The sequence below is a fragment of the Arvicanthis niloticus genome, chromosome 5 (assembly GCF_011762505.2).
Source record: "Arvicanthis niloticus isolate mArvNil1 chromosome 5, mArvNil1.pat.X, whole genome shotgun sequence".
NCBI classification, from domain to species: Eukaryota; Metazoa; Chordata; class Mammalia; order Rodentia; family Muridae; genus Arvicanthis; species Arvicanthis niloticus.
In genome coordinates this window covers 35,958,425-35,975,521 of record NC_047662.1, presented here as the reverse complement: position 1 = coordinate 35,975,521, position 17,097 = coordinate 35,958,425, and the positions used below count along the sequence as shown (strand labels likewise).

The 17,097-nt window shown below is 45.6% G+C and overlaps 1 protein-coding gene and 1 non-coding gene across 3 annotated transcripts in view; one reads left to right on the top strand and one right to left on the bottom strand.

The window, feature by feature from the left end:
- Positions 1–1,433: 1,433 nt before the first annotated feature.
- On the top strand, positions 1,434–1,548 carry LOC117709763 (U5 spliceosomal RNA). The gene has a single exon (XR_004606982.1). It is a non-coding gene; the product is annotated as a U5 spliceosomal RNA (small nuclear RNA).
- Positions 1,549–2,476: 928 nt separating this feature from the next.
- Positions 2,477–17,097, bottom strand: part of Armh1 (armadillo like helical domain containing 1) — a 40,611-nt gene continuing 25,990 nt past the window's right edge. Inside the window, exons 7-12 of one of the 2 annotated variants that reach the window (XM_076934362.1) lie at positions 4,953–5,075; positions 4,808–4,880; positions 3,900–4,029; positions 3,720–3,797; positions 3,378–3,459; positions 2,477–3,301 (exon numbers count right to left, since the gene is read on the bottom strand). In XM_076934362.1, coding sequence (XP_076790477.1) covers positions 3,180–3,301; positions 3,378–3,459; positions 3,720–3,797; positions 3,900–4,029; positions 4,808–4,880; positions 4,953–5,075 — 608 coding nt within the window. In that variant the 3' untranslated portion in view covers positions 2,477–3,179. The remainder of the gene's footprint in view (positions 3,302–3,377; positions 3,460–3,719; positions 3,798–3,899; positions 4,030–4,807; positions 4,881–4,952; positions 5,076–17,097) is intronic. The other variant, XM_076934363.1, reaches the window with a different exon arrangement.

The window sequence follows — 17,097 nt, the reverse complement described above, 5'->3', positions numbered from 1 at the left end:
CATAAATATAACAATTATTAAAAAAAAAAAACAACTACCTCACCATAACACGGGGGTTCACTTTTACCTTTATAAACCCCCATTTGCCTACGGGCCACGTCTGTCTCCTCTCTATCCAGGGCAGTCCTCTGTTACCCTCTGGGACAAATTTGTTCCCTTCGCCTTCTTCCTGTCCTCTGTCTCCTGCCTGTGTCTCATATCCCTGCTCTCTGTCCCTCGGGGACAAATAAATCTCCTTTGTGCTGAGAACTTGGTCTTGGGTGTCCGGAGTGGATAGCTTCCCTGTCACCTCCTGTCTCTACCTGTCCAGAGTTGGGATTACAGGTTATAAGTGTGCTGCCATATTGGCTCTGTATTAACACTTTAAAAACTCTGTCCTAATTTCCTAATTGGCTAGTGGCCTCCTGCTCTTCAACTTGTCACATTGTTCCCAACACCACACAGGTGAATTTGGATGATGGTGGGAGTTATCAATTCACCCTGACATGACTTGATAGCCTTTAAACCCCGCATTAGGGAGTTACAGTCAGGCAGGTCTCTCTGAGTTCTAGGCAAGCCTTGTCTTTATATCACGTTCTAGGCTATCCATGACCACTAAACAGCAAAACAAAATCAAACCACCAATCTGGAGTAACCAAGTTTGACCCTTGGGAATGCAGGCAGAAGGATCTCCAGTTCAGACATTTTCAGCTATCTGGAGAAACTGACACTATATGAGACCCTGTTCCAAACAAACACCCCAAGCAAGCAAACAAAAGCCGGCAACTGTTCGGCTGTGTTGTTTTCTGCGGAGCTTTCAATAGCTCCCCATTACATTTGAGATAAATCTGACGTAAGGAAAGTTCCAGTGCCTCAGTGCTTGGCACACATTCCTGTGTCTTAGGGCAAGGACCTCAGAGGCTCAATCCTTTGTGTTAAATGAAGATACTGATATAATCATTTCTCTGTTGTTTATTTACTGATTATGCGGAGGGTGGAATCCAGTGTTTCGTGTATAGACAAGGGCTCTATGTGTTTTCTTTTTATTTAATTTTAGAGCACATTATCCCAGAGTGACAATTTGAAGCCAGACTTGCCTAGTAAGGTAACAGTCCGAATATTTGGCATTTGCACTGCCCCCTGGTGGCTATCCCACACTTTACAGCGGGGGGTGGAGGAGTTAGGGGGAGGAATCTAAGGTATTTTAAGAGGCCGGACCGTGGCGACTTGGCCTCATTTACATACCCACAATGCACTGCAGAGAGGTCATTGCTGGATTTAAGACCAGAAACTGCTTGTTTCTTTGTTCTATCTTGTTTTCCTTCATAATGTTACGACCTTAACAGATTTAAGTGAGACTAAAGCAGAAGTCTTGTGTACTTTTGAGGAACAAGTTACCATCGGTTATTTAGGGTGTACAGTCAGGTGAGAAGTAGGTGCAGCACTTTCACGTTATACTCTGGTTTCTCTTCAGATCGTATAAATCTTTCGCCTTTTACTAAAGATTTCCGTGGAGAGGAACAACTCTGAGTCTTTACTCAATTTTTTGAGGCCTGTTTTTACAGGGCTAATAACATTTGTTAAAGAAAGAGTGTCTATCCTTTAACTTAGAAACAAGTATGGTTAATCCAATTGCTGAGCCTTTTTACTGTGGGTGAGTGTATTTACTTTATATTGATGGGGGAGAAACAAAAAAAGAAAGACAGCAAAACTCTTTTGAGAATAAAAACCCAACGAAAGTGAAGAAACATTTTTGGGCTTCATTCTTACAACCTCTCATTTTGCTGTTTTTTTTTTTATTTTTTTTATTTTTTTTTTAAATAAGAAACAGTAACAAACCAAACAACCCGGGCAAAATCTAACAGTAACAAACACAACCCAAACCAAAACCAACAGAATCACCAACAAAACAGTCAGAGCAACCGGGAGAGCAAGAGAGCTCAAACAAAATCAAAACTGAAACATGAAATCGAAGTTAGTTGGGGCTGGTAACACAGGCCTGTAATTCCTGTTGTCAGGAGATCTAGGTAACTTGGGTTTATTATATTTTTACCTCAAAAATAAAAAATAGAAATGGTCTGGGGTTACGGTTCAGTGATAGAACATTTACATAGCACCTATGAAGCCCCGGGCTTGGGCCGTGGTACCACACAAGAGACTAGGGGTGGGAGTGGGAGGAACAGGAATGTGGACGGCTCAGCTGAGGTACTTGGGAGTTCAGCAGATGGTTAGAGAGATGAAGATTAACAAGAGACTTCAAGGGCCGAAGGAGCGGAGTTGGAGAGGGAGAAGGGAAGGGGGAAAGAAAAAAAAAGAGAGAGATTTCAAGAAACACTTTGGTATTGAGTTACAAGAAGAACGAGCGGCAGGCAAGAGAGCTGGGAAAGGTGTTTGTATCTGGAGTTGTTAAAGACACAATGAGAACTAAACGTGTCTGCAAACAAGGGGTTGAGGGAACAGGGAACAGAAGCAAAGCAAAGGGTAGAAGAGAAATGTGTGTGTGTGTGTGTGTGTGTGTGTGTGTGTGTGTGTGTGTGTGTGTGAGAGAGAGAGAGAGAGAGAGAGAGAGAGAGAGAGAGAGAAAGAAATATGGGGGCTTAGAGCGATGTTTCTCAACCTGTGGGTCACGACCCCTTGGGGTTGCCAACCCTTTCACAGGGGTAGCCTACAACTATGAAAAACAGAGATACTTATATTATGGTTGGTAACAGTAACAAATTACAGTTGTGGAATAGCAATAAAAATAACTTTATGGTTGAGGTCATCATAGCATGAGAAACTGTATTAAAGAGTCAGTCGCAGTGTTAGGAAGGTTGAGAACCATTGCCTTAGAGGATCAAGAGGGGGTGGGGCCTCTATTAAGGCCACAGTGTGCCCTGGAGCCCTTCCAGAGACTTGGCGACCCCGGGACCTGCTTTGGATAAGTAGGAGCACTCAACCCTATTATGCAGCTCTCAGAGATCTCCTTTCTGCTCATACCACACAGTTCAGATAACATCAAGACTCTTTATTAGACCCTTCTGCAAATAGCTTCCCACTTCCCCACTGCATTTTTTAATACTCAGCTTCCCACCCAGGGCCAAATGGCACCGTCCTCAATGCCACCCTCGTGGCAGGCCGGCTTCCATGAGGCACAACCTTGGCCTTCCTGGTTTGCCACGGCGGGGGGGGGGGCGGGGGGGGCGGGGGGGGGAGTTCTGTCACTCCTTGGATTCTGAATGAAGCTTCTCAAAGTCGCTGGTGAGTCCCGTCTGATTCGAATCATCTGAGCCCGTGAAGAAGCTGATGGAGCTGTTGTTGATGCAGTCGCAGCTGTCTAATACTGCAGGCAGCAAAGGCCAGTGTGAGCCTGATTGCTGGTCCTGACTGGGCTCTGGATCCCCCCACCCGCTGCTCACCTCTGGTAACATTGACTTTGTTGGCTGCCAAGATGTCCGCTTGAATGCTATCTATTTTTGTGTACAAGATCTCGGCATCGCTCTGGGGATAGAAGCAGCAGGAGCCTGGCTGGGCACCAGAGCAGTGTGCCCCTGGAGGTAGGCTAGGGAGGAAGTGTTACTGCGAGCAGAGCTGCTTAGGCAGAGAGGTCCTGCTTCCAGCTTACTAGCTAGGGCAGGTAAGGGACAAGAAGACAGTGTAAGGGGTGTCCAAGGGTGTCAGGAGACTTGATTGATGCTGTGCACAGGGACACTGTTCTGTCCTGGGCATCTGTTGAGGATGGTGGGAACGGAAGTACTTACAAGGAAGAGCTGGTAGAGTTCTTCCCCCATGGACTTGCGGACGTGTTCCTCCACCAGTGGGAACATTTGCACAAAGTACTGCGGCAGAGGGTGGGTGGGGTGGCAGGACAGTGTAGGGATCTGCAGACTTGACTGCCCATGTCCTGCAGTCTGCCACATGCCCCACCCCAGCCCTCATACCTCCAGTGTGAGGCTGGCCAGCCTCTGGCTATTGCTGTGGTCAGTGTTACCCATGGCCGACATCAGGCCATGGACCACACGCAGGTGCAACAGCTCCTTTGCCAAGTTCAAGTCGTTGCGTGCCAGGATCCTTGTGGGTAGGAGAAAAGACAGAAACAACTGTGGGGACATAGGAAGGAAAAAGAGCCTCTCAACCCCAAGTTCGAAGCCTCTATCCAGCTGAGAAACAAGAATTCCAGCAGAGGTAGGATTAGTGGCCCATGCATTTAATCCCAGAATTCAGGAGGCAGAGGTGGAGGCAGGTGGATTTCTGTGGGTTCCAGGCCTTTTTGGTCTATGTAGAGAGTTCCAGACCAGCCTGGGCAACATAGACTTTATGTTATAAAGAAACTCTCTCTCTCTCTCTCTCTCTCTCTCTCTCTCTCTCTCTCTCTCTCTCTCTCTCTGTGTGTGTATGTGTGTGTCTCTCTCTCTGTCTGTCTCTGTCTCTCTCTCTCACACACACACACAATCAGTAAGCTACAATTCTTTCTTGAGAAGTCCATACCCACACTACTGTATGTTTCTTTCTTTTTTTTTTTTAGACTGGGTCTCACTATGTAGCCCTGACCGTCCTGAAACTCTCTGTGTAAACCAGGCTGGTCTTAACCTCACAGAGATCCACTGGCTTCTGCCTCCTGAGTGGTGGTGCATGTCCACCCTGTATCTTTAATATATATATATATATAATGTATTAAATATCTTTAATATATAATATATTAAATATCTTATCACATATATATTATATATTATAATTATATATATGAATGAGCTAGGAATGGTGACACAGGCCTTTAATCCTAGCATGCAGGAGGCTTGCATTGTCCAGCTTGGCTTGCTGCAGTCACCCACTCCCTCTGCAGCCCTACCCAATGGTCTTGGCAGCTGCAGCCTGTTGCAGGAACACTGGTAGCTGGTTGGTGATCTGGAGAATCGAAGAGTCTGAAGAAATGAGGGACCATCAGCCAGGAAGCCTTTCCCGTTTCTGGGGGCAGTCCCATAGAGGAGTCCTACCACTGAAGATCCTGGCCTGCAGTTTGGATGTCTCCTTGACTGGTGGTATGAGCAGGGCCACGAGGCCCTTGAGAAGAGGCAAGCGCACGTCGTAGTGGATCAGGTCCTTTATCAGCTCGATGGCTGGAGAAGGAGAGAGATGCTGGAGAGGCCCTGTGCCCTTCCAAACCCACCATACCTTTCACCTTGCTGTCTCTGTCACCACTCCTAGTACCTTCTGCTGCTCAGCACTGGGTAAGGCCTTATGGGGAAGGTTACACTTCCTTCCTGCCCTTCTGCCCAAGATTAAATACCAGTGAGAGTAGGAGTCAGAGTAGGAAGGGGATGCTGAGCCCATCAAGAATGGCCCAGAGGTCAGAGCTGGAGAGTTGAGGTCCACAGAAACGAGCTGCCTTTAGCTTGAAGTAGTTCAGGTGTGACAGAGGAGGAAAGGGCTGGGCTAGGACAGACTACATTTACTTTTTAAAAATTTAATCCCTATGGATCAAACTCAGGGCCTCCTACATTCTAGGCAAACATTTAGCTACAGCCTCAGGCCTGAGCTGGGTCTTTTGTTTTTTGAGACTCCTCACCTTACATTAATGCCCTGAGATCGACCCTCAGAAACCAGATAAAGATAGGAGGAGAGAAGCGACTCCACCAAACTTCCCTCTGACCTTTGCAGGCTCACCGTGGCACAAAGCCACCCCCCTACTCCCCCACTCCCTACCCCCTACTTCCCTACCCCATCCCCTTGCATACTTGAAATTCTAGCACTTGAAAAGTGTAGGCAGGAGTTTGAGGTCATTAAAGAAAAAAAAAAACAAATAGCCAGGAATGGTGGTTACATCTGCTTCCTCCACAAACACTTCCTATAGGGAAATGCCTGTAGTTTCTGTAGTCCAGATGCTGAGGTAAGAGGATTTTGAATTTGAGGATGGTTTAGACTTTAGGTAGATCAAGACCCTATCTATCTATCTATCTATCTATCTATCTATCTATCTGTCTATCAACAAATCAATAAAACAAAACAAAAAATGAGAAACACTTCTAGTGCGGCTCAGCATGGCGGAACAGGCTTGTACTCTAAGCACTTGGGAGGCTGAGGAAGGCAGAGGCAGTAGTGTTGAGATTGACAATAGCACTATATAGCTTATTCCTGTCAAATTGAGGCTACACAGTCAGACTCTGAACGAACAGAAACCAAGTCAGGACGACAGTGATAACAGCCACCCATTGTCCTCTTGGTTCTGCTGGTCACTTCTCTGGGTTGTATGTTTCTTAGAGGCCCTCCAGGCTGCCCTCAGAATCAATCCTGACGTCCAGCTCCTGACACTTCCTGATGCTCAGACATGACTCTTGTTGTTACTGTAGTGGTTGTTGTTGTTACTATAGTGGATGGGGGCCTAGGCTATGTAGCCCTGGATGGACAGGAACTTGTTATGTAGACCAGACTGGCTCTGAATTCACAGAGATCCTCCTGCCTCTGCCTTCCGAGTGCTGGGACAAAAGACTGCATTGGTATGCCCATCTTATTAATGTTCTAACCTGGAATCATAGATTTAACAATATTGTACAGGGACAGGGCCCAGGCCTGAGGTAATGCAGAGCACTTGGAGCCTCTTTGGCATCTCCCAAACTTTATGTAAACAAAATAATAGCCTCTAAGTGCTCGGCAGCCATTGTGCGCAGCGGCCAGAGCCCCAAACTCTCAAGTGTGTTTTACTCGCTCTGCTGCGGTGTCGATGTGGCTGCATTTGGATCTGATGCTTTGACTCCTTTTATCTGACCGTGTGTCACTTTGTCAGCTATAACACGATGCCACAGCGATGCAGGGCACCCTGGGGACTATGTCTATGCCTGAGATGTGAAGAGAAGTACTGGGTGGAAAAGTGTGCAAGAAGATACGTTTATGATAAATTCCTGGCTGAGAGCAGCAGGTTCTGCGACATCGTCAGATGTCCCAGGAGGTGAACATCTACTTCCGCCAACCCACTTTACACTGAATGCTCCATCTTTCTTTGATTATGTAACTATAGTGCTTGCAGCTCCTGGGACAAATGAAGATTTTCTCACCATTCATTTCTGACTGTGTTTTTAAAAATTCACAGCTGTTACTGATTATACCCAAAAGAGAAAGAAGCAGGCCCCTGCTCACCAGCCTCTCTGCGGACTCATCCCCACCCCTTGGCCAATCCGGATGGAGCATGTGCTTGCTGCAGGACCAGTGCTGAGGAAATAGAGGTGGCAGTGCTCAGCAGATGTAAGGTGGATGTCACCTGCCATGGACACTTAGTTCAAGAGGAAAGAGTCATCCTTCAAATCCAGAGAGTAACTATAGAGTATAGAGTCCACAGTCTGAAGCTGAGTGAGATAACACCTGCCTGTAAGAGTGATAGTTGGGAGCTGGAGGGTCACTGTTTACTTTGTAGAGAGCTTGAGGCCAGTCTAAGCTTTCTAACACCCTGTTAAAAACAAACAAACAAACAAAGCAAACAAATGATCCTTGTCTGCACCAGAATGCCTCATCCATCCCTCTGATCCCTCTGAACAGATGAAGAAGTTGAGAGCAAGTGGCCTTCTCAGAGAGCCAATGAGCAGGAAAGCTTCAACAGCAGGGTTAATGTTCCTGTGGCAGAAGGGCCTTAGAAATGGCTGAGTAACCAAAGTCAGCAGTGGCACATGCCTTTGATTCCAGTTCTCGGAAGGCAGAGGCAGGGAGATCTCTGAGTTCAAAACCAGCCTGGTCTACAGAGCGAGTTCCAGGACAGACAGGGCTACATAGAGAAACCCTGTCTCGAAACAAAACAAAGGAACAAAGCAAGTGGCCCAGCACTTGAGAACCTTGACTATCCCATGTGTGTGGGGAGAGTAAAATGTTCCATTCCAGGTGTGTGTGTGTATGTTTGGCATTTTAGAATTTTTTATTTTTTATTTTTTTGCTATTGTTTTTTGAGACAAGATCTCTTTACATAGTCCCAGATAGCCTAGAAGTATGTAGTCCAGGCTGGCCTTGGACTCATAGAGATCCACCTATCTCTGCCTGCTGAGTGCTGGGACTACCCATGCCCAGCATTAGGGCTGGTTATTAGAGAAGCTGCATGGCTCTTCTAGATGGGACCAGGTCTGGAAGGCTGCTCTTCTGTAAAAGGGGCTGACATCATGAAGGAAACCTGTACTAGGCAGCCGGTGGCTGTGCACAGGCTCTTCTCTGACATATTCTCTTTTTTGCTTAGGGAAGATCTTTTCATGGAAGAAGAGGTTGGGGTCTGACACTCGCCCAGACAGAGAGCATCACAGGTGGTTCTTGATTGGGGACTTTGTGTAACCGGAGATCCTTGTTTTCTGCCTTCTCCCCACAGCCTTCCTGTGCATCCACACAACCGGAAGCCTGTATGCCTTTGTTTAACTCTACAGAAAGTTCAGTTAACCAGCACCTCCCTTTTTCCTCATACTCTGGAGAGTCGTGTTTAGGAAGTAAGATTTTTTTCTTCTGTTAATCTGTCTATAAATCATTTTACAGATTAAGATGATCACGTCTTTACAGCAAACAGACTAAATCTAAAGCTTGTGTTCACATGCAGCCACTTCCAAGGTGCCCACCCACCTATGTCTGAGACAGTAGAGGAATCTTTGCTCCTAGAGCCTTGGGAAACCAAGGCTCCAGTTTACTGTGCACTTCTGGACAAGACTGCCACCTTCTGGCTGCACAGAGGAAGCACGCTTCAGCATAAATTTTCTTTCTTTGCCAGCAGAATATCGTTGGCAGGCTGTACTTGACCAGTCCGTCACATGCTTTCTGATTCTGCTGCACTTTTAACTACATCCTATTCAAATACTAATGTTGAAGCACTAAAAATAGATTAACTCGTACATTTTTAATTACACCGTATTCAAAGACCAATGCTGAAACACTAAAAATAGATGGATTAATTAATTATTAGTCACAGAGTCTTCACTGTTAGATCAAACTGGCCTTCATTTTGTGGCAGTCCTCCTGCTACAGCTGCCATCGTCTTGATTCCAGAGACATGCCACCATGCCCAGATAAAAAATACTTTCAGAGAATTGTTTTTTTAAGAGCTGGGGAGGGCTGATGAGATGGTTCAGTGGACAAAGGCACTTGGAACCAAGTCTGATCAACTGAGTAAGATCCCAAGAATGCATGGAGGAAAGAGACAAGTTCTGCTATTGCCCTCCGACCGGAAGGCACATGGGAACATCCCTGTGGCATGCACACCCCCGTCCCAATAAATAAATAAATAAATAAATAAATAAATAAATAAATAAATGCAATAAAGGGCAGGAGAGGTTCAGCAGTTAAAGCAAGCTTGAGAACTGAGTTCACGTCCCCAGCACCCATGTAAACACTGGGCTAGCACTGTGGCTGGATTGTACTCTTAGCCAGAGGGAACGAGAGAGAGAGAGAGAGAGAGAGAGAGAGAGAGAGAGAGAGGCCAGAGGCAAGCTGGTTAGTGGTTAGTACAGCTCATCACACTGGTGAGCTCCAGGTTCAGCTAGAGACCTCCATATATAAACAGAGTGGCTAAGGAAGACCTCTGATGTCATCTTCTGACCTCCAGGCACATGTGTGCAACACACACAGACAGACACAGACACAGACATAGACACACAGACACACACACACACACACACAGACACAGACACACACACAGACACACAGACACACACACACACACACACACACACACACACACACACAACTTTAAAGTCTAGCAAGATGTTATAAGCCCATAGACTCAACTGAGAGAAGCAGGAGGCAGAGACAAGTAGGTTACTTAAGTGCTGGAGATCAAGGCTATCTTGGATAATGCAGTAAGAATCTGTCTCCAAGATACAAACAAAAAATATATTATCAGTATTGTTTGTTTGTTTGTTTTCTTACTTATTTGAGACAAAGTCTCTTTCTATAGTCCTTGTTGTCCTGGAGCTTGCTACATTGAGTATGCTGTTCTAGAACTCACGGAGATCCTCCTCCTGTCTCTGCCTCCTGAGTGCTGGGACTAAAGTTGTGCCATCAAGCCCAGCTTGTTGTTATTTTTAAACAATAAAGAAAATGAATAAAGTATAAACATTATGAGCTATGGATGTGGTATATGTGCTGGTGAGCCAGGGTTGTGGTGACATGTTCTCTCTCTCCTCTCTCTGTCTCTCTCTGTGCTCTCTCTCTCTTCTGTAGCTAGACTATACTCAAGTTTGCTAAGTAGCTAAGGATGACCTTGAATTACCGATTTTACCAGTTTGTTTGAAGACAGGGTCTTACTTTGTAGCTTAGGCTGGCTTCGAACTTATGATTTTCATCCTGTTCATCCTGTCTCTACCTCTCGAGTGCTAGTATTACAGGTGTGACCCTGCATCCCAGTTATCTGCTATCTGCTCTTCTAGGCAAGTGTGGTGGTTTGAGTAGGAGTGGCCCCCCAGAGATTTGTGTGTGTGAATACCTGGCCCATACAGAATCTACTAGGAGGTGTGGCCTTGTTGGAGTAGGTGTGGTCTTGTTGGAGGAAGCATGTCACTGTGAGGGTAGGCTTTGAGGTCTCCTACCAAGCTCCACCCAGTGTGGCACACAGTCTCCTGCTGCTGCCTGTTTATGGAGATGTAGAACTCTCTCTCAGTTTCTTTCTCCAGCACCATGTCTGCCATGCTTCCTGTCATGATGATAATGGACTGAACCTCTGAAACTGTAAACCAGGCCCAATTAAATGCTTTCCTTTATTTATTTTTTATTTATTTTATTTTTTGTTTTTTGAGACAGGGTTTCTCTGTGTAGCCCTGGCTGTCCTGGAACTCTCTGTAGACCAGGCTGGCAATGCTTTCCTTTATAAGAAGGTCATGGTGTCTCTTCACAGCGATGGAAACCCAAACCAAGAGAGCAAGCCTTCTTGTTTTTGTTTTTAATTTATTTTTATTCTATGAGTTTGAGTGCTTTGCCTTTATGTATGCAAGTACATCGGGTATCGTTGTGTGTTGCATGTGGGACCCAGCTTGGGTCCCCTGCAAGAGCAGCAAGTGTTCTTAACTACCGAGTCATCTCTCCAGCTTCCTCTACTGAGCAAGTCTTATCCAGTTCAACCAGCCTGTGCACTGAGGGTGTGAGCTCCTTCTAAGACCTGAGTCAAACATCACAGTCTATAAAGGGGAGGATGCTTCCAGGTAAGGGTGAGGCACAGATACCCAAGGGCCCAGGAAAACAGGGTAACTGGAAACAAGTCTGCCTTGGGGTTTCTATCTACCTTGACCCTGGATAACTGAATAATACAACTCTTTAAATGCTAAGAAGTGTCACAGCTTCAATGCTGTGTATGATGTGTATGATGCACTTGTAAAAAGTAGTAGGTTTTGGAGCTTGTGAGAAGACTCTGGGAAGGATGCTTGTTGCCATGCCCCACCTTGACTCTTGAACTCTCACACTCATGTGCTCACACACACATGTACACACACATACGTGCTTGTACACTAAATATGTGCTACAGCATGTGTGTTGGACTCAGAGGGTACTTTGTGAAGTCAGTCCTCTCCTCTATTCATGTGCCTTTGGGGAATTGAACTCAGGCCATCAGGTTTGGCAGCAAATGCTCTTATCAGCTGAGCCTCCTGGATGGCCCTACCCTGGATGGCCCCACTGACATTTCAGTATGGGTTTTTTTTTTTTTTTTTAAGGATGGAACCTACATTGCTGACAGGATCTAGCAAAAGCAGCATGCAGGTATAAGAGTTGTTTTCATCTTTAGTTATTTGTTTAGCACGTGTGAATGTGTATGCATATGGGTAAATGCACACCAGCCACAGTGTACCTGTGGAGGTCAGAGGGGTCAGTTCTTTTCTTCCTCCATGTAGGTCCTATGGACCAAATTCAGATCATCAGACTTGCAGGCAAGAATCTTTACCTGCTGAACCATTTTCCTGGCCCTTGGATCTCTCTCTTCTCTCCCTGTCACCCCTCTCTTCTTTTTCCTCTCCTCTCTCTCCTTTCTCTCTCCTCTCCTCCTCTTTCCTCTCCCTCCCTCCCTCCCTCCCTCCCTCCCTCTTCCTCTTCTCTCTCAGCTGTCTTGGAACTTCATTTCTAGATGAAGCTGGCCCTGAATTCATAGAGATCCAACTGCTTCTGCCTTCCAAGTGTTGGTATTATAGCCCTAGATGACAGCAGCCTGGCTGATATCTTGACCTGGAAACCTCACAAAATATCCCAAGTCAGAGCTGGGTATGGTGGTACACACCTATAATCCCAGCACCCTGGGTTACAAAAAAAGACTGAAAAGGGGTGGTGGTATGGGGACATTAAGCACTTGGTTAAGCTGTTGTCAGATTCCTAAATCACAAACACTATGGTACAGTAAAAGCTCACTAGCCCATGTCTGTAGCCCCAGCACTCTGGAGGCTGGGGGCGATAGGGTTAGCAGTTTGAGGTCAGCCTGGGCTACATAGTGAGAGCTTTGTCTCTAACTGCTACATTTTAGAGATGATTTTTAATGCAGAAATAGATCCCTAGTATACAGATGGATTTAATGGTTTTTGTAGGTTTATGCAAAAATTCAAATGAACAGCTTTCACTTTTCCTTTGTGGCAGCGTTGTAAGGGATCATTTGTCTCTGCTTTGTTTGGTGGCCTGGGACAAAGGTCAGGAAGAGGTAACCATCTGCATGGCTCTGATTGCCCATTCTTGAGAAGCTGGTGTGAGGTCGGCAGGGCCAAAGACATGGACAAAGAGACAGCATGGGGCAGAAAGGGGGTGCTGGGGAAGAGGCCCTCAGAATTTGGAGGATATGGTTTCTGCCAACTCTCTTGGCCCCACTAATGGTGCTAATATGAATTGCTAAGCCATTTTCAAATATTTGAAGGACACAGATTGTCAGTAAATCAGTGATTTGGTGAATTGTCATTCAGCAAGTTGATCTTTTGGCCAAATGATTTTTGGCCAGCGTGCATCTGACAACATAAGTCCCAGTGGATTAGTGTGCTCCTTACCAAGTGATACGTTGTGATGCTTATGTCCCTAAGGAAACAATTCATAGTTTATTTGTAAAAGATTCTAACAAATTTATTGGTTCTTTGCTGCTTTCTTCCTTCCTTTCTTTCTTTCTTTCTTTCTTTCTTTCTTTCTTTCTTTCATTTTTTGTTTTTGTTTTGTTTTTGAGACAGGGTTTCTCTGTGTAGCCCTGGCTGTCCTGGAACTCACTCTGTAGACCAGGCTGGCCTTGAACTCACAGAGATCCACCTGCCTCTGCCTCCTGTGTGCTGGGATCAAAGGCGTGCGCCACCACCGGCCGGCTTTCTGTTTTGTTTTTTAAACAAGGACATTCCATGTAGCCCTAGCTGTCCTCGAGCTTACAAGGTAGAACAGGCTGGCTTCAAACTCATAGCGACCCACCTGCCTCTGTCCCCTGAATGATGGGATTAAAGGCAAGTATCCTTTCTCTCTCTCTCTCTCTCTCTCTCTCTCTCTCTCTCTTTCTCTTTCCCCTCTCTCTTTCCTTCTTCCTTCCTTCCTTCTTCCTTCCTTCTTTTCTTTTTTGCATTGCTTAGGAAACAGGCCACCGCTGCGTCATTTTATTTATTTATTTATTTATTTATTTATGGCACTGAAGAGATGGCTCAGCTGTTAAGAGCACTAGCTGATCTTCTGGAAGACCCAGGTTCAATTCCCAGCATCCACATGGCAACTAACAACCATCTGTAACTCCAGCACCAAGGGAATCTAATGCCCTCTTCTGGCTTTCACAGGTAGCAGACATACATGCAGGCAAGACACTCATCTCCATAAAATAATAATTACTCTTACATTTAAGTAGGTGTGTGACACATACCTTTAATCCCAGCACTTGAGAAGCAAAGACAGACAGGCTGTGTGAGTTCCAGGCCAGTAGGACTACACAGTGAGACACTATGTCTCCTAAAGTAAAATAAAATGAAATAATATTGCTGGGCGGTGGTGGCGCACACCTCTGATCTCAGCAATAGGGAGGCAGAGGCAGGCGGATTTCTGAGTTCGAGGCCAGCCTGGTCTACAGAGAGAGTTTCAGGACAGCCAGGGCTACACAGAGAAACCCTGTCACAAACAACAACAACAAAAAATTGTTTAAATTTAATGTGCATGTGTGTGTGTGTGTGCATGCGTGTGTGTTTGTATGCATGTACACATGCCACAGTGCTCCTGTGGAGGTCACAGGACATCTTGTGGGAGTCAGTTCTTTTTTTCCACATGCATCCTGGGGATTGAGCTCAGGCCGACAAGCTTGGAGGCATGTGCCTTTGCTCACAAGTCATCCCACCAGCTCTGGGTTTTGGAGACAGGGGCTCACTATCTAGCTCAGGAGGCTGGCCTCAAGCTTGTGGGCCTTGGCCTCTCTAGCTTCTCCACTCTAGGGAAGGGACACAATGAATGGCTGCTTTTATCCCTTTAAACTGCTAGCTAGTTCTGATAAGTCCCTGCTTGCCACCAGTTCCTGGAATGGCAATCCTTCCTGAGAGGAAAATGTCATTTTTCACTTCAGAGCAGTTATAAATGGAGATAAATTCCAGGCAGGGCCACTTTGGAGAAGTCCTCTGTTAGTTCTGGTTTTGGCTCAGCTTAAATGGGATGATCATTAAGAGAAATTCTCAAGTCTGCAGTATGATAAAAAGCCCTGGGGTGTTGATGAGCACAGGCCTCGCATCTTCCCGTTGTTTCTCCTCCTGGGTAAAGGGGGCAGGAGCAGGTGCCAGGAGCTCCTGGGGAGGTTAAAGAAGGCAGCTGTCCCTCCCATCCTCCAGGGGCACCCACACTCAAACCTTGCACGCTTGTGAAAACTGCATTAACGTACTGAAAACCAGGGGCTGCTCAGATGGCTCAGCAGTTGAGAGCTCTTGTTGCTCTTACAGAAAACTGGAATTCAGCTCCAGCCTTCACATTGGCTGGCTCACAACTGCCCGTAACTGCAGCTCCAGAGGACCCACTGTCTTCTTGTGTCCTCTGTGGGCAGCACCCACAAGAAGGAGCATACATGTGCCCCCAAAACTTTATTTTTAAAAAGATTTATTTATTTAATGTACAAATGCTCTATCTGCATGTATAGCTGTGCACCAGAAGAGGGCATTAGCTCCCACTACAGATGATTGTGAGCCACAATGTGCTTGCTGAGAATTGAACTCAGGACCTCTGGAAGAGCAGTCAGTGCTCTTAAGCACTGAGAAATTTCCCCAGCCCTTATTTTATTTTTTAAATTGAGCAACTGAACAAGAAAGGGGAGAGGAGCCCATTTTATCTGCCCATAGAGTGCTACCCACATGTACTACCCAGATACAGCACCCGCTTCTGCAGTGGTTTTAAGAACTGGCCACGATATTATTTGGCCTTCTTCTCATTAAGATGTGGCAACTGTGTAGTCCTGTGAATTCTTTATTTTTGTTTGTTTGTTTGTTTGTTTTTGAGACAGGATTTCTCTGTGTAGCCCCAGCTGTCCTGGAATTTGTTCTGTAGACCAGGCTAGCCTCAAACTCAGAGATCCTGTCTCTGCCTCCTGAGTGCTGGGATTAAAGATGTACATCACCATTCTGCTGGGTCCTGTGATTTTTAACAAGACACAGTGTGTGCTTTTTAAGAGGCTTGGCCACAAAAGGCCATGCAGCTTCACACTGGATGTTCTCGGATGCATTATTATTATTATTATTATTTTTGACCCAGCCACCAAGCTATGAGAAGCCAAGTGTCTACACAGCAGCCACGCAGTTGATGGTCCTGGCTGAGGGTACCTCCAAATACTTCAGCCCCTTGGATTAGCCCCAAGACCTAGACTTTCTTCAGATATAAAAATTAAGTAGAATGGGCCCCCCCAAAAAAAAAGCCTTAGAAGTCAGAATAATTATAATTTTAAAACAACATTTTCAAAAATGAAAATTAAGGAAAAAGCCATTCATGGTGAATAACATATCCAAATTATTCAGTGTATCCAGAAACTATCAATCTTGGCTTCCTCCTCCCAGATGTTTGCAGCCTATTCCCCTGGGGAGAGTCCTATGGCCTCCTTTTCAGCTGAGCACAGTACACTCGCCTCTTGGAATCAATAATGTATGAACTAAGCTCTGTGGCTGGTGCTCTCTCTTAGAGTGCTCTTCCGTGTGTCTGTGTGTGTGTGTGTGTGTGTGTGTGTTCCCATCTGTCTGTCTGATCTTTCTTCATTCTCTCGTTGCCCAAGTTGGGTTTCTAGGACCCAGCCACTGAGGTCACAGCAGTGGAATGGGCTCACAATCCCAGGGTAGGGAGGTAGACTTGAGAAAATCATGAGTTCAAGACCACACTTGGCCTAGTGTGGTGGGGCATGCCTGTAATCCCAGTATTTAGGAAGCTGCTGGAGGACAGAGAGCTCAAGACCAGACTAAGACTAGTCTAAGTCTTGCCTAGACTGCCTAAGAGACACAGTCTCAAAAGAAAAAAGAAAAGAAAAGAAAAAAAAAAAAAAAAGAAACCCTCACCACACATCCAGCCTTCCTTCCCTCAAGCCAGCTGACAACTGACCTATGGAAGTTCAATAAATGAGTGACTCAGCAGATGAAAATGTATGGATGGCATCAGTGTCCAAATTAGTTAGTTTGTTAGGTTGTTTTTTTTTGTTTTGTTTTGTTTTTGTTTGTTTGTTTTTTTTTTTAAACAAGAAAGACATTGTTGTGAGGTTTGGTCTGTTACTACGTGTTTTCATAATGCTAGATACTGGCCCTAGTTGTCTCAGGGACAAGAGAGTCCTCGGTCTACACCAAGTCATGCCATGTGACCTTGCTCCTTTACATAAAACTATTGTTCGGACTATATAGGTGGACGGAAGAGAGGTAGGCAGGGTTTCAGGTCCCAGGCTTGGTGTCTGAGGCAGGAGACCATGTGTAGGGAAGAGAAAATGCCATGGGGTAGGTGAATCACCAAACCGTGGCCATGAGGGCTGGTCCATTGGAGTTAAGAGCAGCCCAGATCTAACACTTCTAGTTACAACTCAGGGTTATTGATAGGGAAATAGATTCTAATAGCTTAGAGGGTAGATCTCTGCCCGGCTCCAGTGCTTTAAATGTAGGGCTTATCATAAATATAAAGGTTTTGTGTATTTTATCTGGAAACTGTATGATCAATGGAGATAGAGAACCTCAGCTGAGATTAAATATTTACTACAAGACAGTTACTATG